The sequence below is a fragment of the Acanthochromis polyacanthus genome, chromosome 3 (assembly GCF_021347895.1).
Source record: "Acanthochromis polyacanthus isolate Apoly-LR-REF ecotype Palm Island chromosome 3, KAUST_Apoly_ChrSc, whole genome shotgun sequence".
Classification (NCBI taxonomy): Eukaryota; Metazoa; Chordata; class Actinopteri; family Pomacentridae; genus Acanthochromis; species Acanthochromis polyacanthus.
In genome coordinates this window covers 36,020,190-36,043,751 of record NC_067115.1, presented here as the reverse complement: position 1 = coordinate 36,043,751, position 23,562 = coordinate 36,020,190, and the positions used below count along the sequence as shown (strand labels likewise).

Sequence of the window (23,562 nt, the reverse complement as noted above, 5' to 3'; positions counted from 1 at the left end):
AGAGAGGAAGTAGAAAAAGACAGAAGAAAGGAAGTGTGGAAAAGAGTCACACACAAAGAGAGACATGGACCTTATGGTTAGGAATGGGCAAAGGTGGCACAGGGAGATGGGCACAGAATGAACCAGGATGAAGGTTTAGACCGGCTCATGGGAACAAAACCGATGACGCAGAACCCAGTCACAATGAAACCTTCACTTCTACAGGACAGCATGGTACCGCCGTCAGCCAGCCAAGCGCCACACTCTGGTCCAAATGGGGCTCAGGCAAAGTGTCAAATATTTTATTAATCATAACTGTAAAATACCTCATCGGGATAAACATAGTGACCATGCTTTAGCAGCAGCTGTGTGCTTTTCTAAATAACTTAGAGAGGAAACAAAACATCATGAGAGAAAAACACCATGAACCACTTTACTGTCTTTCATATTTCTGAGTGAAAAACATGTGTTGTGTTTTTTTAAACATCACTTTGTTTTTTTGTATATCTTCACGTCTTTTCCTGCATGTCTTATATAACGTACTGCGACCTGTCCTGTTGTGGAGTGGTGCTGAACAAATAAACTCGTCTTCTCGTGACACAAATCTGTCATTTTATCCTGCTGGAGTCAAACAATGTCTCACAATGTAGATATGTGTAAATATGGCTTTCCCAATGTTTTATCTGATTTCAGAGATTTCCCTGCTGACACACAGTGTTGCCTTTGTAAATGTTAGATACTACTGCATGTCCTGCAGTACTTTGCATACACGACAGGGACATGTTGGACAAACTGCCTTCAGGAAGTGGAAGGTCATCTCTGCTGATATCACGATATATAATCACATCCTGCTCTTCCTTTGTGCCACAGTGAGAAGACTTTTCATACAAGATTATCCTGCAGTAAACTGGGATGTTAAGCATTTTCATGCAGCAAATAGACACTGGCTCCCACTGTGCAGCAAGTTAATCATCTACTCTTTCCCGTTTTAAGCTGGAACACAGCTTTATCAACTTGATTCCGTCTACACACAGTCAACAGGCTTATTTTCAAAGAATTTTACTATTTGTACTTTAACTATGTGTCACAGTGTTTTACCACTCCGTCTGCTCCTTCTAACCCCATTCCTACGTGAAGATAGAGTGAAACACTGTAAGGAGGTGTTTCGTAGGTGTTGTAGTGTTACATCTTGGAGAATACATCCTTCAGAAAGATGAGTCGCCCTTTTAAAAAGTGAGGCCTGGAGCAGACACTGCCAACCACACAATTGCAATCGACAGATGTGCAACACAAAACTAAAGAACAGGAGGGCTAGAAAAAATACTTTTGCTCGTATTCGTCCAAATGGTCACTTCGCCACGGAGCAGGATGCTTTAGGGTGACATTTCTTACCTTGCTTAATGGAGAGAAAAAGCTAGTGAACAGACAGCAGATTAGTCTGCGTGGGTACACGCCACAGCTTTCTCCTTTTTATTGCCTCTGTCTATCAGGAACTGACTCATGCATTATTGCCCTGGGAGCACTTTCTGCAGTCATCACATTAAATATCCTCTGAAACCTTCACAAAAAGCTTCTTTTGCAAAGGCTCCTCATATGTAACACATTAATCATTGTTCTGTCTTTAACTGTGATACCGAATGTCTATTATTTTCTGTAAAGTCATTTTCTCTGCTGTCTGCCTTGTCATTCACCCCACACAGGCAGCCAGTAAAGTCACTGGAGGATGCAGCACTGGAAACACTCGCATTTTAACGCCCACATCGTCTCTGACAGAAAGAGCGCCGTGCAAAAAGCCATAATATACCAGCATAGTAATGTCTACCAGACTAACAGCTATGAAAGATACGTACTTTTGCGACTATTTTCTCAATGCAACATCCAGTTATTTCTGTCGCTTCATTTCTGCACATAATGTTGCCTAATATTGAGCTGTTTTTCTCTTCAGGAGTAGGTCTTCTATTCAGCAGCAACAGAATGAATCTTTTAGTGAACAACAAAGAAATCACTTCACCTGCCATCTGTTGTCTCACAATACCAGCATAGAACCAACAATAGAAACACTTTTCAATGGATTCTAAAGAGGAAAAATGTCAGAAACACAAGAGAAAAAGCGGATTTCCATAATACTTACTGGTCTTTCCTGCTCCAAAATGGAGGACTTCCCAGGCTCATACTCAAAAATACTCTTGGGCTCTGCGCGATACTTCCGCGTATCCACTTTCCTGTCAGGAGGACCCCATTCATTCCTGGTGCAAGGAAAAAAAAAAAAACATTGCTTGGACACTTTGTTAGCTAAATTAATTTTTGAAATTGAAAATTTAACCCTCCCTTCATTTCTCAGGAACAAAAATTGTGTTTTTGGGCCATGCATAATTATCCAAAAATGTCAGAAACCAAAACCTGCCAATAAACACTGTTTATGTCTCATTATTTACTCCATTACCGATCATTTCTATCAATATTTAGTGCAATGGTGTTCTGTACCTCTCATTGATTATGGTTCAATGAAGATAATTCACTTGATTTTCATACAAAATACATGTTAAAACTTTTTGTAATGTACACTGGACAGATTTACATACAAAATACAACAGTTCTACATTACATTGATTTGCTTAAATTTTAAGGTTCTGCTTTTTTTTGGCCTTTAATTAGACAGGTACAGTGTAGAGCCAGACCAGAAAGTAGGGAGAAGACATGCAGTAAAGGGCTGTGAGCAGGATTTGAACCCAGGCCACTGCATCAGGGACTAGCCCCTGTTAAGGGATCATCTGTTCAACCAGTTGAGCTATCCGGGCCCCCGACTTGTCTAAATATTATTTTACATTTTTGATTTTTTCCTTTTTGTTTTCACATAGTGATGTTCATAAATTAACACAAGACGCCTCTTCAGTTCAGGGTGGGTTTTCAAATTGTGAAATGAATCATTTTATATGTTGATTACACTTATTAAGCCAAGCAGAACATGCTTCATACCAAAAAACAACTTTTAACAATTTTTGATTTTTTGATTGATTTTTGTTACTTTAAAATGCGTCAGTTTGACCTGCAACATAACAGGACGGTAAAGGTGGCTCATAATTGACATCTAAACACAAAAAAATCGTCCTATTCGTTAGTGTATATACAGTGAAAAGAAGGGTTCAATTTTGTTTTGCTTGTAATCATTAAGAGTCAGTATTACATTAGTTAGGCATAAGCTGCACATTTTACATGGCAAAGTACTCTTTAGAACAAGAAACAACCACCACCCCTGGATAGTAAGGCTGCAATGAAATCTTTTTTTAGGTGAAAAAGCCACTTTAACCCTCAAGCGACCGAGTGGGGTCATTTATGACCCCAGCCATATAATTAAATTTGCCGTTTTTATATCTTTTATCCGAAAAATGTTTCCTACCATGAATTTGTCAATGGTGTGCAAAGGATAATGGAAACTTGTCTGGGGTCACTTATGACCCCAGAAAGATGTATAGGTTTTTCACTATTGTAGGCCTTAGTTTTATTTATTTATTTCTACCTCTAATCGCTATATTTCAGTGTTTTGCAGTGCACTATAGCTGGTAGACCTACATTTTTAGCCATAGCTGCCCTGGGGCAGACTGACTGGCTGCTGATCCACTCCTACAACCCCTCTGACCACCACCAACATTACACAGCATACACATTCATACACCAGTGTAAGTGGCAGCACTGGAGGTACGGTGGGTAAAGTGTCTTGCATTGGACGAACGGCTCTGCCCCCTGAGCCACAGCCGCCCCTAATCTAAATACTTCTCTGCATGTTACATTGCACACATACAGACAAGATGTTTGTGTAGATTTTGTTTTTATGTACTTTTGATTTACTATTGAGGAAACAAAAGGAATAAAGTTTTAAAAGAAGTGGCAGACAAAGCGTGTCTAAATAAATGTTATTGTGTTCTTACAATGCATCATATTGTTCATATGGTTTTACTGTAGCTCTGAGTCAAAAATGATAAAATCCATGAATAATTACAGAAGGTAATTTTAGAATATCCATCTTAAAATGCAGTGGAGTGGAATAGGTAAGAAAGTACAAAAAAGGCACTAAAGTAGACATATTCCTGTGTAAAATATAGTGGGGTCATAAATGACCCAGTCGGTCATTTTAGTCGCTACAATAGCTTGAGGGTTAAAGACAGTGCGGAGTGCAAATGTTCCCCCATCACTGTTTTTTGGGATCACTGTCACTGCATTTTTGTTTGACTCAACATGATTGTAAATGGTTTAAAGCAGTACAAACAGGTATTTCCTACCCCTTATAGCAGAATGATGATGAGATGCTGTGCTGCAGAATAGTCTCACAATGTCTCATTAACAGTGAGGGGAAAATGCAGTTCGTCTTACATGTCTGTTGAATCCTTCTCATTGGCCCTCAGCTGGAGGAGGGATGGCATGGGTGGAGGTGGTGGGGGTACAGGGGACGGCGAAGGCTCCTGAGACCCCAGATGCCCTCCGTTGTCCGAGGGGCTCTTAGACAGAGGCCTGTAGGTGTGTGTCCGAGGAGCTGGGTGGGCCATGGTGGTGCCGGAGGACAGGCTGTAGTCATCTGTTAGGGACAGGATGGAGGACACATGGCAGGAAGAAGTAAGACAGAAAGGAGGAAACACATGGGTTGGGAAGAAATGACTTATCGTATGAAACACAGAGACAGAGTAGGTCTCACCGTTGTTGATCACGGCATATGCTGCACTGTATGTGTCAGAGTAGTCATCATCTGAAGAAAAAAGCACAAAGACTCATTGGGATACATGCACGAGAACACTTTGTAGTTCAGAGAATAAAAGTTTTGTCCTCGGAACAGCATTTTTAGTCAGCTTGAAACACACAATTATAAAGCAATTCTAAATGCTCTTTATTTTTCACAGAAGAAAGTATAAAAACCACATAAGCAACATAAATCACTCCTTCTTTGCTCATCTACAAGTCCAGCATGTTTCAAAAATCTGCTTTTCCTAGACAGAATGCCTCTTTTTCACCTTTAAATGCAACAATTTTTAGAGCCACCTTTCGATTTTGCCGTGAAAAACACTCAAGATAGATTTTCAATTTTATAGAGATTCTGCATTCTAAATCAACTAGAAACTGTGAAGATGTGATAGCCATGGGAACTCTCTGACATGTGCATCAAGCCCATCAAAAGCCCTTAGATGTTTTTTGGGTACACATAATGATGAAATAGTCTGTGTATGTGAGAATGTGTGAGTGTTTGTATGTGCTGTTGTGGAAGAAGAAGAAGCCTGAGCGGTTTAGAACAAACAAGCCTTGTACTGATTGTGTGATTCTGTCAAGCCCACAAAATTAGAGCAGATTTCCCAGGACAGCGCTGTGTCTATCAGAGATTTCGCTCCATTCCTCCTCCTCTGTGGCAGACTCTCCTGCCTGCATCTAATGAGTTCTGGCTCTGGGGTTGTTTGGGTCTTTTGGTCTAATAAGAACTGGCATGCACAGGCACACAAAGATACACACACGCGTACGAGCAGCATGCATAAATAACCAATTCCACTCAAAATGTCCGATAATCAAATCACAGCGCATAAGGGGACATTTCAGTTCTACAGTGTGCTCCGGTGCAGCCTTACCTGCTTTGTGAACTTTGTGAATCTGCTTAAACATAGTTTTGTACCAGTCCTTAGGCCGATCCACCGTCTGTGAAGAAAGAAATAACCATAAAGATAAAGAGTACAGCTCAAGATAGAAACTGTAAAGGATTCCCACTGTTTTATAGGACATCCATGAGCTGAGAAAACACACTCAAGCCTTTGTCGCCATGTTTCACTCACAGAAAGTTCAACTTATCAGTGATACATGGATAAATTATTTATCACGTTTGGAGACACTCCATGATTTGCATGTTCAGTCAAAAGAAAACAACTTGAAATATAAATGATATTTTTCTTATCAAGCAAAAGAATGGATCAAGAATTATTAGAAATATTATAAAACTACGAAATTTAATATATATTAGTAAGAATTATAATCAATTCAGTCACTATAACTGAACGAGAAACAAGCCCTACTCGTGAATGGCTTGGATCTAACACCACATATCGTTCACATCTAAGTGATAAAATAAAGTTATAATCCTGTGTCCCTTTTTGAATTGTTCATTTATCTGTTGCTAGATGCTCATTATGTGTGATTTACAATCAAAACTGCAATTTTTTTGTATAACATGAAAGTAATCTGATGACTCATCCAGAACTACAAGATGTATGCACAAAAAGAATGCTTTAGAGCCCATATTGCTCCATGATTTCTAGATCACACCCCTTTTTGAGCAGTTCACTCAATGCTAAAACATTTCATTTAAATCTCTCAGACAATCTTATTACAACTAATTAACATATTGTGGGAAATTGGTGGCAGTGTAACGCTTCAAGTGGTCTTTAGCTTCAATGCAACTCAGTACATTTATTATTATTATTGCTATTTTTATATTAGCTTAGTACGTTGTAATTTTGCATTACAGTTTCACAGTCCTCTCTTTAAAAATGACTTTTGGAACTCATCATGACCAAATCAAGGTCCAATTGAATTATTTGATAGTAAGTCATATTTTTGAGACATGGATGGCCAGATAAGGCTGATGAATGCAATGTAATGCATACGAATTTTTGTGTTATTTTGTTGGTCTATTATATTGCGTACTAACAACAAACAAGTGAAAAAACAGAATGCAAAATCTTTTAAAAAACATCTGAGTTTTAAGGTACTAAATGGCCACATTATACAAACCTACAGTCTAAATAACCCTAAAGCCGGTACTCTGATAAACTACTGTGGCAGTTTCTTCTGATGTCACTGCCTTTGTGTGGTAAGGTGATGCTCTCAGACACCAACTTCAACAGGTTTGGTTTTCACTATTCAGGTGTAGAAGCCATGTTGCTACAAAACCAAAGCAGAGGCTCCCGTTGCGGTGCCCAGGAGAAACCCTGGTATGTGTGTCTTTGTAGAAACAGTATAGATGTAGCAGCTACTTCAAAAAAGAAATATCAAATGGCAGAGACTTAATCCTCTCTTTATTCAGTAGCACTAAACACGGTGTCTGGACTCTGGTCAGAGAAGAGGCAGTTTGGCTCCACAGTGAAGGAGTGTGTGAGACTGTGCATGTAGCATTGGCACAGCAAAGAGACAGGCCAATTACCGTTTCACTCTCCACGGTTACCAAAAAGAGTGGCCACAAAAATGTTTGTCTGCTGACAACAAGGAGCATCTGTTTTTCCTCTTTCCTGCTTTTTTATTTTGGACCTCTTTTCAACTTTTCTCTTTGGTTTTATTGCTCGTCTCACATTCTTCCCGTCTTTCTTTCTCTCATTCTGTAGTTTAGCAGGTCTGCCTTTAAATGCTGCTCTCCCATTAACGGACAACTAACATGAAGAGTTAATACACAAAAAGCCAAAATAGCGGTAACACGCTGGCACACACACTTTCACAAGTAATCAGCGAGGCCCATAGAGCACAAAGGCAAAGACCTTGACAAGCTCATTTTTATAGCTAGCACACAGAGGAAGAATAAAAGATACTGAGACAGTGAGAGAGAGAGAGAGAGAGAGAGAGAGAGAGAGAGAGAGAGAAAGGGCTTTTAACATGGGGTCAAAAGCTGCTGACAGCTGAAAGCAATCTCTCTTGTGGATCTGATCACATATCATGACAGTGGGAATGAGTCAAAAGACACTTATATGCTACACTATAGCACCTAACTGAAGCGGTGTGTCCAAAGCTATGCATTTAGCGCCATGTGTGATTGACCTCACCGTGCGGATGGCAATAGGGATGCCTGACTCGTCCACAGGGCCAATGCCTTCATAATGGGGGGCTTTAATGACAGAAACCTTCTTTTCCTCTTCTGAGAAGCGGGCAATGGGCACAGTGCTGCTAACACTGGTGTGGCCGGACACCACAGACTCTCTGGTGACTGCTTCACTGCCCTCTAGAAACAAGAAGAAAGAGGAGTGAGAAGAGACAGACGTGTCAGTTACTCCCCAAAACATGTCCTCCGTAACTGGATGATTCTGTCTTGTAAATAAACGTTCCCCAACCACTGTGTGGTGGACCGGTACCAGGCTGTGGGTCATTTGGTACTGGGCAGCACAGGCAGAATAAAAATGCAGTGTTTTTTATTTTAGTTCCAGCAGAGTCTACAAAGTGTTTTATTTTGAAAAATGACAAGATCGCCTTTGCGTCACTTCCGTCTGTGCTTTTTTTTTTTTTTTTTTTTAACCACACTTCACTTTGTCAGTTTTCATGCCTGGCCTTTAAATGAAGCCCTCAATCTAACTCCTGTCCAAATTAATAATAAAAAAAAAACAATGTCTCTGGAGGCCTTCTCCAAGAAGCAGGAGAGGCTGAGGGAGGAGTAAATTCATATTTAGCAACAAAAAGTAATTTTATTCATTTCGGACAATTTTTGAAATTAAACACAACAACAAAAGATTAATGGTTGTTATGTGCACCATGACTGGTCCACAGAAAATTGTCTTGCTTGAAACTGGTCCATGGTGCAAAAAAGGGTAGAGACTGCTGTCCTAAATGATATACATACCATATTTTGCAAACTTTACTAAGCTTGTTGAATATAAACAAATATATACTCCAAAGATATTTTCACTCTTTTACAGATGGGGCGGCATGGCTCAGTGGGTAGAGTGGCCGTCTTGTAACTGGAAGGTTGCCGGTTCGATCCTCGGCCCATCAAGCTCACGTCGAGGTGTCCCTGAGCAAGACACCTAACCCCTAATTGCTCCTGATAGGTCATGGTTAGGTGAGTGAATGTGACATATGCAGCTGACAGAGGTTATTTGTTTCTTTGGCTGTAGGTCATGCGCTAGCCCAGCTGCAGTTCTGATACTCATTTTGCAATTTCATAAATCAATTATTTTCCTGATTTCACGCCACATGCTTTCTGAGTTTAGAACGAAACCAAACAGTGCATCTTTTTACAGTGCAGTGCAGCAATTACTTCACTAATTGTGTATTTGAGTGCATTTTAGCATGTCCCAGTGAGTGGTGACAACGCCAAAAGAACTGCTGGCAGACGTCCAGGTAACCTTGGTGCAAACAAAGAAGAGTGACTCACCTGAACTCCTGCTCTGTCTCTGGAGCCCAGTGTGGAGTGAGGCCGGGGGTGGAGGATAGGATGGAGGGGACAGGGGCCTCTGTGGATGGCTAGCACTTCCATTCATAGCGTGAGAGAGGACCTGGCCCTAGAGCGACCCACAAGCCAAAAACAAGAGCGGTTAGACACAACTAATCCCAATTACAGCAAAATGTACAATAAAAAACAATCTAAAACATTAGAACCAAAACATAAATATAAACAACAATTAGCACCAACAGAATGATTAGTTCTATAAATCCAACATTAATCACTATACTGCTATAAGCATTTGTAGGGGTAGGTGAACCAGGTCTGATATAGGAATGTATGGACACGTATATTTGGTCTGATGTGATTCACAGGAGGTGCTGAATCTGAAGAGACTGTACGATGTGAGAACAGTTAGTGAAGGAAAGGCGCACTTAATGAACCACTTCACTTCAAAACAGACGGAAAAGATTAAAACAGCAACAGTAAACACAGACAGCTCTTTCACATTCACTTACATCTCATCATAAATTAGTGGATGTGAACTCTTGACATTAACAAGACAGTGGACATGATATATTTAGAATGGGAGGCTCTTCTGTGAAATGCTCTCCCATTCAACATGACACGGGAAGAAATGACTTCATCTGACAAAAGGATTAAAAAAACAACAAACAATGCATTTTCATTTTAAGGCTTGCATGTTCACACCAAAGATTCATGGAGGGTCAACTTAAAACCAATGGCTACCTTGAAAAAAAAATGCAAAAATAAAAATGAAAACGGATCAATTCATATTGAAGGTACGCTTGTGCGCGATTTAACGTCTACATGATCGCACGTTCTTGGAACAAAATGCATAATCCAGTCTCAGCGAGTAGATTAATGCTGCTGTTATTTTGGTTATGATGCTAACCTAAGCTAACAAACTAAAACCAGGGCTTGAGGCTGCTTTGTTTCAAAAATCTGATGTTGCTCTAGTAGATGCACAATTTCTCAATGAGAGATGCAACCAGACTAATTAGCATCTTTATAGGTGAGGATCTGTGATAGAACAACATCATGCTCAGGATATTCCTCATTGAATGGTGCTAATGGAAAATGTAAGTCTCAAGGCTTGCATTCAACAGTGACAATGGGCAATATTTATTGGGACCTAATTTCCTGTTAAATGTCAGATGAAAGAATGCAGCCTTAAGTGAATATCCAGTTTCAGTTTTAAAATCGGTCTTGCATATCTGGGAACACAACAAGCACATGCAAAATTCATGCCACAACCTAGATTGTTTATTTTTCCGGGTCCCTTACATCTATTCCCAAAGTACCTACAGCTGTGAAGCATGTTATACTGTTAAAATGAAAACAACAACAAAACAGAAATCCATATTCCCCTGCAAGAATTCAGTCTTTTAAGATGCTAATAGTCTGCAGCTAATGGCTTTCACCAGGGTACTTCTGCTGCCAGCTGACTAAAGAAATGACTGTACGACATCATGAATTTTTGATATGAACTGGCCTTAAGAGAGAGTTTAATTGCACAGGACTGCAAGAAAAAAAGGCATAACAAAGAGAAACACAGACAGACACATGTAGACGGAGTTGTAATGAGTACAGACACATTAACATAATACGGGAACAATGTGGACGGGACTTAATTTTGGTAACTAACAGGTAGGGTGTAGTCGATGGTTAGTCAAAGTTAAAATTTGGTAGTAATCACACACTTTGTGGAGGTTTGGTTCAGCCATCCAAATGAGTGGAGGGAGGGTGGGAACCATTTGTTCTTGGTAATGATGTGTGTTACAGAGGTGACTTGTTTGGATAATTACGTTAGTGACAGTGGCTGCTGCAGCAGTGGAGGCCACAGAAGTTGTTAGCACATCATCAGGGCCAGCAGTGGATGTGTAGGCAGAGACATGGCTGAGAGTGGGCGATGGCGTGGGTGAGGCGCCAGGCGAGTCCAGGCTACAGATCTGCAGTTCGTCCAGCAGACCCGCCGTGGATGACGAGTAGTGGCTGAGAGCCGACACGGTCACGGGGGAGGCCGAGGGTGACGCGCAGCCACCGATGCTCACGCTGCCGACTGCGGTAAGGCTCGGCCCGCTGACCGCACCAGCTGTGACGCCAGCTCCGGTAGGAACGTACGGGGCGGGCGATAGGGCCTTGGGCATTAGGCCAGACAGGTAGTCGAGTGATTCTGAGCTGTGGCAGCGATAGGGGGAGTGCCGTGCTGTGGGGTCAGGGGAGGAAGGCCCCTGGTGTTGGAGCGAGAGGGAGTTGATATGAAAAGGAGGAAAGGAGGAGAGTGCTTAGTGATCACTTATTAGCCACGTTGTCAAAAGGGATGTGTGGAAGCAACATGTGAGCCTAACAGACGGTGAAACGCAAACTGTCATGAGGCTGCAGCATCATCTTCTGAAACATGCTTAATGCTGTGAACTGAAGAAGCTCAGTTAGTTCAAACTCTGTGGAAGGGAACAAATTATACGGACAGTAAATGTGGTATACAATAGATTAAAAACTTGGTTATCACACATACAGTACAAGTGCACACAACTGTAGAATCCCATTTGGTTGGTTGGACTGCTGGATCAGGTCTAACAAACCAAAGGAAACACACGCAAGTAGCATATAATGGGCATGAAAACACTTGAGCCCACTGTCTCAGAGAATGCCAGTGTCAGACTGTCAGACTCAACACAGCAGAAAAACAGCAATTTTAGCACTTTCGGAATCTCAGTTTAGCACAACCCAGCTACAGTGTCTTCAGTGTTTCTTCAGTTAATGATGCCAACTGTTATGATGCAGCTGCTGTGTAACACTTTACTCACTCCTGATGTCGCCAAAACATAAACCCAGTGATTGCATTGCAGTGACCTTTCTGTATTTGGTTTTGTCTTTACAGTACGTAGTCAGTAATGTACCAACAGTTCTGCAGGCGACGGTCTTGGCGGAATAGCAGGAGGAGGCTTTGTCGTCTCCACCTGGGATGGAGCTGGAGTTGGGGTTTGATTTGGAGCTTGGTCTGGCAGCTTGGGCTCAACTCGGGCGGTCTTTTTCTGATTCTCTGTACCCAGGTGGATGGAAAGTGAAGCTGTCTGTGTCGAGGGTTGAGGGAGGATGGGACCGCTTTGTGGTGGTGGGGAAGTGGGTGGAGGGGAAGCTTTGTTCTGGGTCTTAGGCTGGGGATCAGCATAAGAGTTGAGGTGAGCAGGTGGGTCAGGGATGGTGACGGGGGTTAGTTTAAGGGAGGACACCTTACGTTGCTGTGTATTTGTGGTGGCAGATGCATTGAGGTTGCTAATATCATTTGGGACAGTGGACTGATTTAACTGATGGACTTGGTTTGCACTGGTCTCTGAGTAGGAGTAAGAAGATGTGCTCCTAACAGTGTAGGACTCTCTTAAAACTGCTTTCTCATTCTTAGTGAATGTTTGCATTCCGGGACTCAAATCATTAGCCAGGGCAATGAGGGAGCTGTAATCTGGTGGATTAGTGCCAGTGGGCGAGAAGTGAAAACTCTCTCTCCTGGGGGGAGGCAATGGCAGAGGATTGGTTTCCTTGTTAGCCAATTAGAAAGCAGCAGCCAATGTAAGTTCAAACAACAAAAACAAGAAACATCATCAGCACAAAGCTTGACATCACAAAGCTGCACCAAATATATGCTCGGGAAAACAGCATGGTTCTGGCTAAATTATCCACAATTATGAAGGTTTGTGGTGTCATTTAAAATAACCTTTACTCACAGAGACTTTTAACAAGTCGAGATTACAGCACAACATAATAGAGTCCTTTTAATTAAAGTACAAGTAGCAGTAGAACTGAAAATAGATGCTAAATGTCTAGCTCTATTGGGCTATTAAGCATTATATTTTACCTGGGTGGGTGACTTTTTCTCCTGAAGGTTGGGTCTGACACTGCGGAAGCCTTTGGCAGCAAGAGATGAGCTGCTGGCATCTCCATTCTTAAGGCCGTCTGTTGCACTGCGTGACCGCCAAGAATCTGCAGATAAATTTAATAATATTGACATCATGTCCTGTAGTGCGTTTTGATTAAGTTTTCTGGTGGCATACAGGATGTTTCATAGCATCTTTTGTCTTGTGCAATACAAAAAGAGAAGAGAAATGATTCTCCACCAGCAGTCACCAAACAAAGCGGGGACTTACCCAAGTCTGATGAGTGAGAATCACTCCCTGGAGAACAGAGGAGACACAGCAGTAATAAGTGACATGACTGGATGTGTTGTCACATTAATCCCTGGAACAAACTTCAATATGACTGCATCAGATTACATTTAAAGAAGCTCTCATCTTAAAATACTTGTGAAAATGTGACAGAGACTTGCTCTGTGATGTAATTTTCAAATAGACAAAAGGAAGAGACAGAGGTGTAGGAAAGAACACAGAACAAAAAACTGATTGCTTCAGGATTACTCGGTGCTCTTAACCTGAAACCAACAAGACAGACAACTGAAATGTAGCAGTTACCAAAAACTATTTCAGCTTCAGCTTAAATAACTAATTTTTCCTCCTATATACTACAGGTTACAAAAACATTTTCTCCTGAAATTGTAGCTTTTTTACCAGAAAACTAATTCTGGGTGTCAATTTAATGCAGCCAATCAAGAAACTAAAACTGAAAATAGACAGACTTCTACAGGACAATGATCTAAATCAGAGCAGCAAATTCACCAAGAACCACTTCAGGAAATGTAAACAGGAGAAGCTTTTGTAAAAGGCCTCTCACAGTTACCAACACAAACATCACTGAAAATATGTGGGTCGATTTTAAACATGGCGGTCATGCAAGAGAAGCCAAACACGTCTCAGATTTTGATGTGAACTTCAAGTAAGAGCAAATGGAAAAACTCTTAGCTGGTTACAAAAAATGTTTCTAAATGGGAATATGTGCCAAAGTGGTGCCCAACTACTGCACATTCCACAATTACTGTTGACTAATTTGTCTTTGTTCAAGTTGATGAATTAAATAGCTGCAGCACAATAGCATTAAAAAAACAGGCTATTTTATGTGTGTTCGCTGGAGGGGTGGTATTTGCTTCTTTTAACTTAAAAAAAAAAAAACATGTAATTAACCCTGAGCTTTCCAAACATCTGGAACCAAATATTTAGTAAATCAACTCTGACTTGGATTGCATTAAGCTGAACCACGGAAGTATTAGGCAGCACTGGACCATTTTAGTCAACAAACAAAGTCCATCCCAGGGTAATACCACATTTGTCCAGCAATTTAGGTCAAGGGAGCTGTGCAATGTCTAACCAGTCAACACTGACATGGGGAGGGGGGGAAAGCATACTGCCAAAAAAAAAAGGTAGAAAAAACAGCAATCAAAACATTTTGACAAGACAAAGGGTAAAATGCACTCCACAGACAGAGAGGGAGATGACATGGAGTAGGATGGAAGGAAGATCAACATCAACAACTGGTTGGTACAATGTGAAGTGTGGCAGATTTTGGAAGCAAAATAACTCTAAGAGAGAACAGACGAAGCAAACAAAAAGAAAAGAATTCTACAATGAACTGATTGGAGAAAATAACATCCTGCAGTCTAAACTTTGCTTAAGCAAACCGACGCAGCCACAGCATATTTGAAAGTATTTCAAATATGCTCAATTCATATCAGGTTGATGAAGCCCAAACAGGATTTAAAAAAAAGAAGAAAAGCCACTTTTTAAAGACTTACCTCATGCTTTGACCAACATTTGAACTGGTCAAAACCTGGACTGGCCTTGATTTTACGGATTTGGTAAACCGCTGTTATTCCAATATGTGTTCATTTGTGTATTTTGTGAGTGTTAGTACCTGTGGCTAGATTTGGTGAGCTCTGGACCCTCTTCATGGGAGAGAGTTTGAGTGACAAGGCCACACTTTTGCGAACACATCCTCCGCTATCTGAGAAATCACAGCCAGGCAGGTGATCATAGAGGCAAAGCAGAAGCACACATGCACATGCATGTAAACAATGATGCAAATAAGCTCACACACAAATGCGTCCAAACGGGAACATAACGCAACCAAGTCGAGGGAAAGCACATGCATTTCAAGTGGCTGATTTCACTGCAGCATATGAGGTGACAGCTCGTTAAACATGAGCGCAGGTTTTGTCTCCAAAATGGTGCACACCACAATTACATAGTTGAACAAATTAAAGAATATGCTTTCATGTGCTGTATTAGCTCATACCAACCTAAATATTTACGTTAGCAGATAAAGTCAGAAATTAATTCACTGTGAACTGAGTGACCCTGCTTCTGAATTAGGCTCCAAAAATCAAAGCACAGTAGAATCAGAGAACAGTATCACAGCTCAAGCAGGACTAATGTGATCACAGAAAGTAACAATCTTAAGAGCTGGAAAAAAAAATCAAGAGCCAGTAAGGTTAAAAATCAATACCTTTCTGTTTACTGATGTGCTTTTGAAAACATCCCCATCAACAGAACAGGAGTGGAATAACCGTCCTTAAATAAAACACTGCCTTTCTCAATGCTTCCTGACATAATTGTCCCATTTTTTACATTGAAGAACTTGGCAATCAAACACATACTAGCAAAGCCTGAGAAAAGCTGCAAAAGCTGAGAGCAGTACTTTACAATTCTAGATACTGGACAACAAACATATTTTTATTCTACATCAAATGAGTTTGTCTAGTGTTATTAGTGTCGCTATTTTTATGACGTCTTTTAAATTGTAAATACAGGCCACTGACCAAATGATTGAAGCTACCTCTGGCAGACACACAGAGTGGCGGTGTATGGAGGAGGTTCATTAATGGATTACTCATCACTGGTTCTGTGGCTGCAATACACACTTCAGCTCAGGATGGCTGCCAAGTTTAGGACAGAGCTTTGGAAATGTGTATACAGAAGAATACGAAACTGTAGTTAAAAGCAACAGGCTTACTATGCTCGACGCTTTCAGTTACAATACCTCAGGCCCAAAATGGACCACGACCAGAGAGGTGAAACGGGATTAGAGTTACAGATTCATGCCTGCAGCAGAGTAGAAGTGGCAGCCAGGAAATAGCTAAGTGGCCTGCAATGCAGAAACATATTAAATATTTACACTGTATTGCTAAATGTCAACAATAGTTTTCATATATGATAAAGCGCAAAAATGAAAATAGTGTACATGGACTGGATGAATGGACGACTCCCCAATGATCTTATATCTAGTTTATACATGTGTTTTTGTGTGCATACCTGTATTCATATTGAAGAGCACTTCTTACTGATCTACTGCAGGGGGACACACTTTCCTGCAAAACAAAAACAAAGCATTTCAAATTAAGAATTATAGTTTTTAATACAGTGAAAAAGCTTCTGTCATTTCTGAGGGCTACGGAGTTACTAACAGTACAGTGATGAGTATCTATGAGTACATTTCCTGGCCAGATGATCTCACACACGTCCTCTCGTGTTGAAACATTACCATCCAGCTGCTTTGGCCGCAGCAGGAGAAAAAGGAAAGGCATGTTTCAACTTCCAAGAGCTGATGAATACTCTAAAAGTCTCTAATTTACCCCCAATCAGAACCGCTTTAGCTGACAAACTCCCACAAATAGCCGGAGCTGCCTCCTTGACAATGAAGTGGTGAATGCTCTGTGCAATAACCATGCCGCAATAACCACAAGCACGTGACTGTGATTAGTGATTACTATGGTGACTAATTTGGGCTTGTTAGGTTTTACTCTGTAAAAAGTTACAGCAAGCTGTACATAGAACACGCATTAAGTATAACAGAAATATTACTAGGTTTCAAAAAAATACGTTGTTTTTTTTCCTGAAATGAACAGGAAGATGTAAAACTGCATGTTGGGAAAACCTTTGCCAGCAACATGATTTGACAATATCACTTATCTAGGCACTGATCCACTAGTATTTATTCAGCATGACACAGACATTTGAGGCCCAAACGCTTCGTGCAGGGACAATCTGCAGAGATTCATGATGCTTAGAAGTACGAATCCTATATGCTGATGTATTGCAAGTGACTAATCTGTCAACTAAATTTCAACTTCTGTCACACATTTTTTCCCCATACAGAAGACTTCTGGGCTGAGGTGAAGAATTCCATGACATTTGTAAAAAACAAAACAAAAAAAAACCGGACAAGTGATAAAAAAAATTTCATGCAAAACAAGGTGGCATTAGCCTGGTTCCAGACCTCTGATTGGTTCAGTGAAATGAAATTAAATGAAATGACAGATCAGTCTATTCATCAGGAAAAAGTGGCATATCGTTGTGAGCGACCAGCAACCAAGTGGCCTGGAACACTGTATATGACAGTAGGTAGTGATAAAGTGGTGCCAAAAAGTTTGTGGAGCCCTTACAATGTTCTATATTTCTGCAGCTGATCTACATCATGACTGCATCCTTATCCAAGTCCTAAAACCAGCTGTGCAGCTCAACAGTAGCACTACAAGTTATGACTTTTATGTTTTCAATTCTTTTATTGAATTCTCTTTGACTTCATTTCCACACAAGTATACGTTTAAACTGCTGTAAATCAACACATTTTACCTGCCATGTTCAAAAAGATGTTTAAGCCAAAGGGTAGGATGTGTCGGAACATAACTTCTTCCAGCGTAGAAAGAGATATAATGACCTTTACAGCACACATAAAAGAAACATGAATAACCTAAATGGCATTGATGAATGACACAGAATGCCATGTTTACTTATGTGGACCCATATGCGATGTCTGGCTATAAGGAGCCCTTTCCTTTGAAGTGTTCCAGCAGGATGTGTGATTGATAGGAACGGGGCAAACATCAAAAGCTGAAAGCAAAGCACGGAACGTTGCATCGCCGTGTGAATACATGTACAAGTGTGTCATCATGGGACTTAGTGCGTATGACAGATATTACAAGTGGCAAACTACAGTGGCTGCAGCAGGAATCACACATGTCTGGCATGTAAATAACTATGACATGGCTAACATTACCTTGCTCACACGGAGATACTGATATGAAGTTTTGGGATTGTGTGAGGCTATTTAAATGTTAGCGTACATGGTTCCAGAGGGCTACAGCCGCTCTGAAAGATAGCTACTGGGATAGATAACAAAAATGTGTTTAGAGAAAGTCCAGTAATTGTAGTAATAAATGTGCTCATTAAGGATTATTAAAGTAGAGTTTGCACACCCAAATCAATCTGAAATCACTTTTAAAAAAATTCTATGTTGAGCACAGTGGAGTAAAATCCAGAGATGCACAAGGATGTTGCGCTACAAACAGTGCTGCACATACAGTGAAGACTGATGGAAATATATATTGAGGTTAATCCTTGTTTAATCCTTTTAAACAAACTGTCAACAAATGACACGTATTACCAGACATTTGCTTCAACTCTGACAGCTTTGATCCTCATTGCACATTGACAAGTAAAGTCCTGATAATTGTGGCCGTCATTTACTGGTGCTAATTTTGGAAAAGGTATGCGACCATATTCAGACATCAATGTGTAAAGTGCCTTAGTAGCTGGCTGTAGCGATGAGTGTTACTACATGGATGGCATAACATTAGCATGGATTTAACCACATTGACAACTTCACAGGCTTGATTCAGTTGAGAAGATGGGAACCATCTAGACATGGAAACAGGAATTTCCTTCTATAACTGAAAGTGATCAAGTCTTATAAGAAACATCTTATTATGACAAACAGGAATTTCCTTCTATAACTGAAAGTGATCAAGTCTTATAAGAAACATCTTATTATGACAAACAGGAATTTCCTTCTATAACTGAAAGTGATCAAGTCTCATAAGAAACATCTTATGACAAAATATTCTCATTACGACAATGTATACCGCATATGTGCAATGAGAAATTCCTTCCAGTACAACGAAAATTAATTTAAATAGCAGAATTCCACTTAGTTTAAAGCTACAGCACATGACTCCAAAGTTTCTTTGCATAAAAACCATGGCACCATCAATAAACAATAAGCTGGCCATTAGCTTATTGTAGATACATGTATTGCTAAATATGTGGGCTGATAAGAAACTTAAGCGTAGAAATGTCAGCGAATGTGTGACTAAATTCAGAAACAATAACTGTCAAAGTTCACTGGTGAGCACTCTAATATGTCCTATTTATTGTGTATAGCTATATACAGTGCCTTGTGAAAGTATTCGGCCCCCTTGAACTTTTCAACCTTTCGCCACATTTCAGGCTTCAAACAAGGATAAAAATTTTTAATTTTTTGTCAAGAATCAACAACAATTGGGACACAATCGTGAAGTGGAATGAAATTTATTGGATATTTTATACTTTTTTAACAAATAAAAAAACTGAAAAGTGGGGCGTGCAATATTATTCGGCCCCTTTACTTTCAGTGCAGCAAACTCACTCCAGAAGTTCAGTGAGGATCTCTGAATGATCCAATGTTGTCCTAAATGACTGATGATGATAAATAGAATCCACCTGTCTGTAATCAAGTCTCCGTATAAATGCACCTGCTCTGTGATAGTCTCAGGGTTCTGTTTAAAGTGCAGAGAGCATCATGAAGACCAAGGAACACACCAGGCAGGTCCCAGATACTGTTGTGGAGAAGTTTAAAGCTGGATTTGGATACAAAAAGATTTCTCAAGCTTTAAACATCTCAAGGAGCACTGTGCAAGCAATCATATTGAAATGGAAGGAGTATCAGACCACTGCAAATCTACCAAGACCCGGCCGTCCCTCTAAACTTTCACTTCAAACAAGGAGAAGACTGATCAGAGATGCAGCCAAGAGGCCCATGATCACTCTGGATGAACTGCAGAGATCTACAGCTGAGGTGGGAGAGTCTGTCCATAGGACAACAATCAGTCGTACACTGCACAAATCTGGCCTTTATGGAAGAGTGGCAAGAAGAAAGCCATTTCTCAAAGATATCCGTAAAAAGTCTCGTTTAAAGTTTGCCACAAGCCACCTGGGAGACACACCAAACATGTGGAAGAAGGTGCTCTGGTCAGATGAAACCAAAATCGAACTTTTTGGCCACAATGCAAAACGATATGTTTGGCGTAAAAGCAACACAGCTCATCACCCTGAACACACCATCCCCACTGTCAAACATGGTGGTGGCAGCCTCATGGTTTGGGCCTGCTTTTCTTCAGCAGGGACAGGGAAGATGGTTAAAATTGATGGGAAGATGAATGGAGCCAAATACAGGAGCATTCTGGAAGAAAACCTGTTGGAGTCTGCAAAAGACCTGAGACTGGGACGGAGATTTATCTTCCAACAGGACAATGATCCAAAACGTAAAGCCAAATCTACAATGGAATGGTTCACAAATAAACGTATCCAGGTGTTAGAATGGCCAAGTCAAAGTCCAGACCTGAATCCAATCGAGAATCTGTGGGCAGAGCTGAAGACTGCTGTTCACAAACGCTCTCCATCCAACCTCACTGAGCTCCAGCTGTTTTGCAAGGAAGAATGGGCAAGAATTTCAGTCTCTGGATGTGCAAAACTGATAGAGACATACCCCAAGTGACTTGCAGCTGTAATTGCAGCAAAAGGTGGCGCTACAAAGTATTAATGCAAGGGGGCCGAATAATATTGCACGCCCCACTTTTCAGGTTTTTATTTGTTAAAAAAGTTTAAAATATCCAATAAATTTCGTTCCACTTCACGATTGTGTCCCACTTCTTGTTGATTCTTGACAAAAAATTAAAATTTTATATCTTTATCTTTGAAGCCTGAAATGTGGCGAAAGGTTGTAAAGTTCAAAGGGGCCGAATGCTTTCACAAGGCACCGTATGTACATAAAGAAATATTATTATAGGACAATATGTTCCCGTACGATTTTTTTAACTCCCAAATACTGTTTATCAGTATCAGCAGTATAAGCAGTCAGGCTATAATTATGGGGGAAAGGCTTGGAATGTGTAAGCTGTAGTGCTGTTCAATAACCTCTAATGTATTTTTCTTTCATTTTCATGCTGAAACAACACCGTCTTGGAGGACTGGTTCACAATGTGGCTAACGCTAACATAACTGTGGTACCGTATATTGTGTCATTTATTCTGCATGGACAGAAATTTAAGTTTAAGCAAAATGGAATTGTGCACAGCCAGATTTGGTTGTTTCTACTCAAATATGTAGAAAAGTCTTAATGAGAGCAAATACACTTACTGTACCAAGTGTAAATACTATTACTACTAATAATAATATGTAATACTTACATAGCGCTTTTCAAGACGCTCAAAGATGCTTAAAGTGGGTAGGAACACACACAAAAAATATATAGTCAAAAAGAAATAAAACACAGTGGAGAAGGGAGCACATAGAAAAGGGGGCGTCTATGGGTTGTAGACAGTGTTAAAAAAATGGTGTTATGGATTTTATATTCTATTTTTTTGTTACTCTATAGTATGGACAGTGCTTGAAATTGACCAGTTATGTTATATGCTTGTGTTTTGCCAAAATTATAGACAAGAGCACCACAAAAGTATTATAGAATTTTATTACAGAAAGCAGAGATGTCTCTAGGCCAAACACATAATACTGAGTTCAACCTGCATAGAGACTTTTGCAGACATAATAAGACCTCTAGGTAGAAAGTATAACTGTATACTATAACCTCATTTATCCATGTATAATACTATGTTTTTGCCACCATGTGAGGATTTCCACGGGTAACACAGCAAATGCTGGTGAAAAGGAAATACAACTGCTTGTGGGACTGCGTGAACCTCTACATCATGGGACACTTTCTGTCCCTCAAGACCTAGTCCTCAACCTCATGCAGTATGTCCTCATAAATCTGTCTCTGAGAAACAAACACACACACACACGCACACACACACACACACACACACACACACACACGCACACACGCACAAACACACACGGGGGTAAATCATGGGTCTGGCGTCGCAAGCTGTCGGCGTCCAAATGATGGTCAGATTATAAACAGCATCATGTTTCTTGGGGACAGATCAGCGGCGACACAGCAGCTGTGGCCGCGGTGTAACGTTGTGGCGAGACACGGGAAGAAAACGCTTGAAGCTCTACACCTCTGAACAACTCTGCCTATTTGTCAGAATAGACCTTTTTAACCTTTTCAATAAAAAGTGTTCAGCCCTGTCTAAAGCCAGTGTTAGATCATTAGCAGCAAATGCCCTCTAGCATGCATGTCACTGTATAATGATAAATATCTCCATTAATATTCAACAAATGTTTCCTCAAAATGCTTACTGCATTATTTACACGGGAAGCAGCGGCGATAAATGTTGACAGACCAAAGTCTTGCTATTTTACTGTTGTTAATATTAATAATGTCAATTCTCAGGACGTTGAATAAATCCTCGGATGATAAACATCGTTTTCTGATGAGCTGTTTGGGATTCTTTTCCTAGTTCTGCAGGCCGCAGCATTTGGTATGTCAAGCTTCTTTCGAGTCATTTTATTTTCTTACTTGGCTGTGGTTTATCCACTAACTGTAATTTCGGCGCTGGTAGGCCACTCTGGAGACTAGTGCGTATATAATTACTGCGTGCAATAGCCGTGGGGCTGCAAATACACAAGTCAGAGCTATGAGCCACAGAAAGCCGTGATGTCCAACATGAAGCCCATCAAGTCTCATTAGTCTGCTGAGTGACGCACTGAGACCCATTTGGTTTGTGTCAGTGGACTAATACTGTTACAGCACTAAATACACTGTAGCTATGCTAGGTAGCTTGTCCTACTGTATGACTCTATTAGAAAAACACAATGATGATGTGAGTTTGTCATCAGAAACTGTGATCTAAACTCTCCTTCCCTTGACAACATGTTAATTTTCAAAATTATGAGAGTTTTAATATTGTTGAGTTTGAGAAAATTCACTTCTGAAGACGGCAGATAAGTCACAGTGAGCAAATGGGAATTTCCATGTGTAATCTGTGTGTGCTGTTTTAATTATCTCATAAAATTAGAGCAGAGACAGCACAACAAAGCCGGACCACTGGAGACTGCGGTTAAAGCCGATCAGAGAATGGAATGAACCGCGCTGTTTGGCCATATTAACAAAAAAATCTTCACGTAGTTAGTATGCTGTGAAAAAAAATAACACAAAGAAAAACACCCCCAGTGTACGACAATCAAAAGCAAGGAAACACAAACATGCATACAAAGATCGCCGACCGAGATGCCATTAGTCACTGGCAGAGTGTTTTCAGACAGACAAAACAAGTGTCCAGAAGCAAATATGTCTCTATGTGTCATGTAAGTTATATACAGTCTGTGCCTGCAAATGTCCTTGCATTGCAGATTAGAAAAATGCCACTGGTGGAGATCACTTCCATGCTAAAAATAATTTAGAGGAGGATGGTGGTAATCCCAGGAAATGACATTTACATTATATTCACAATGTATCTCTAACTTTGTGTCCATTTGTACAAAAAGGTTTCTTTAATTTTCAGTTATTGTCCTAACTGTGAAAGTAAAACACTAGTAACTTGTCTCTCAGTGGCTGGTGGACTTGAACAG

At 40.4% G+C, this 23,562-nt stretch overlaps 1 protein-coding gene across 12 annotated transcripts in view; it reads right to left on the bottom strand.

The window, feature by feature from the left end:
• sorbs2a (sorbin and SH3 domain containing 2a) overlaps positions 1–23,562 on the bottom strand; it is an 83,302-nt gene that overhangs the window by 20,894 nt on the left and 38,846 nt on the right. For 10 of the 12 annotated variants that reach the window (XM_051945212.1, XM_051945216.1, XM_051945211.1 and 7 more), the window contains exons 3-13: positions 16,306–16,361; positions 14,909–14,998; positions 13,255–13,281; positions 12,966–13,090; positions 10,918–11,343; positions 9,080–9,206; positions 7,758–7,933; positions 5,583–5,649; positions 4,667–4,717; positions 4,348–4,549; positions 2,111–2,225 (exon numbers count right to left, since the gene is read on the bottom strand). In XM_051945212.1, the coding sequence (XP_051801172.1) occupies positions 2,111–2,225; positions 4,348–4,549; positions 4,667–4,717; positions 5,583–5,649; positions 7,758–7,933; positions 9,080–9,206; positions 10,918–11,343; positions 12,966–13,090; positions 13,255–13,281; positions 14,909–14,998; positions 16,306–16,315 (1,416 nt within the window). In that variant the 5' untranslated portion in view covers positions 16,316–16,361. The remainder of the gene's footprint in view (positions 1–2,110; positions 2,226–4,347; positions 4,550–4,666; positions 4,718–5,582; positions 5,650–7,757; positions 7,934–9,079; positions 9,207–10,917; positions 11,344–12,965; positions 13,091–13,254; positions 13,282–14,908; positions 14,999–16,305; positions 16,362–23,562) is intronic. The other 2 variants (XM_051945219.1, XM_051945218.1) reach the window with 2 other exon arrangements.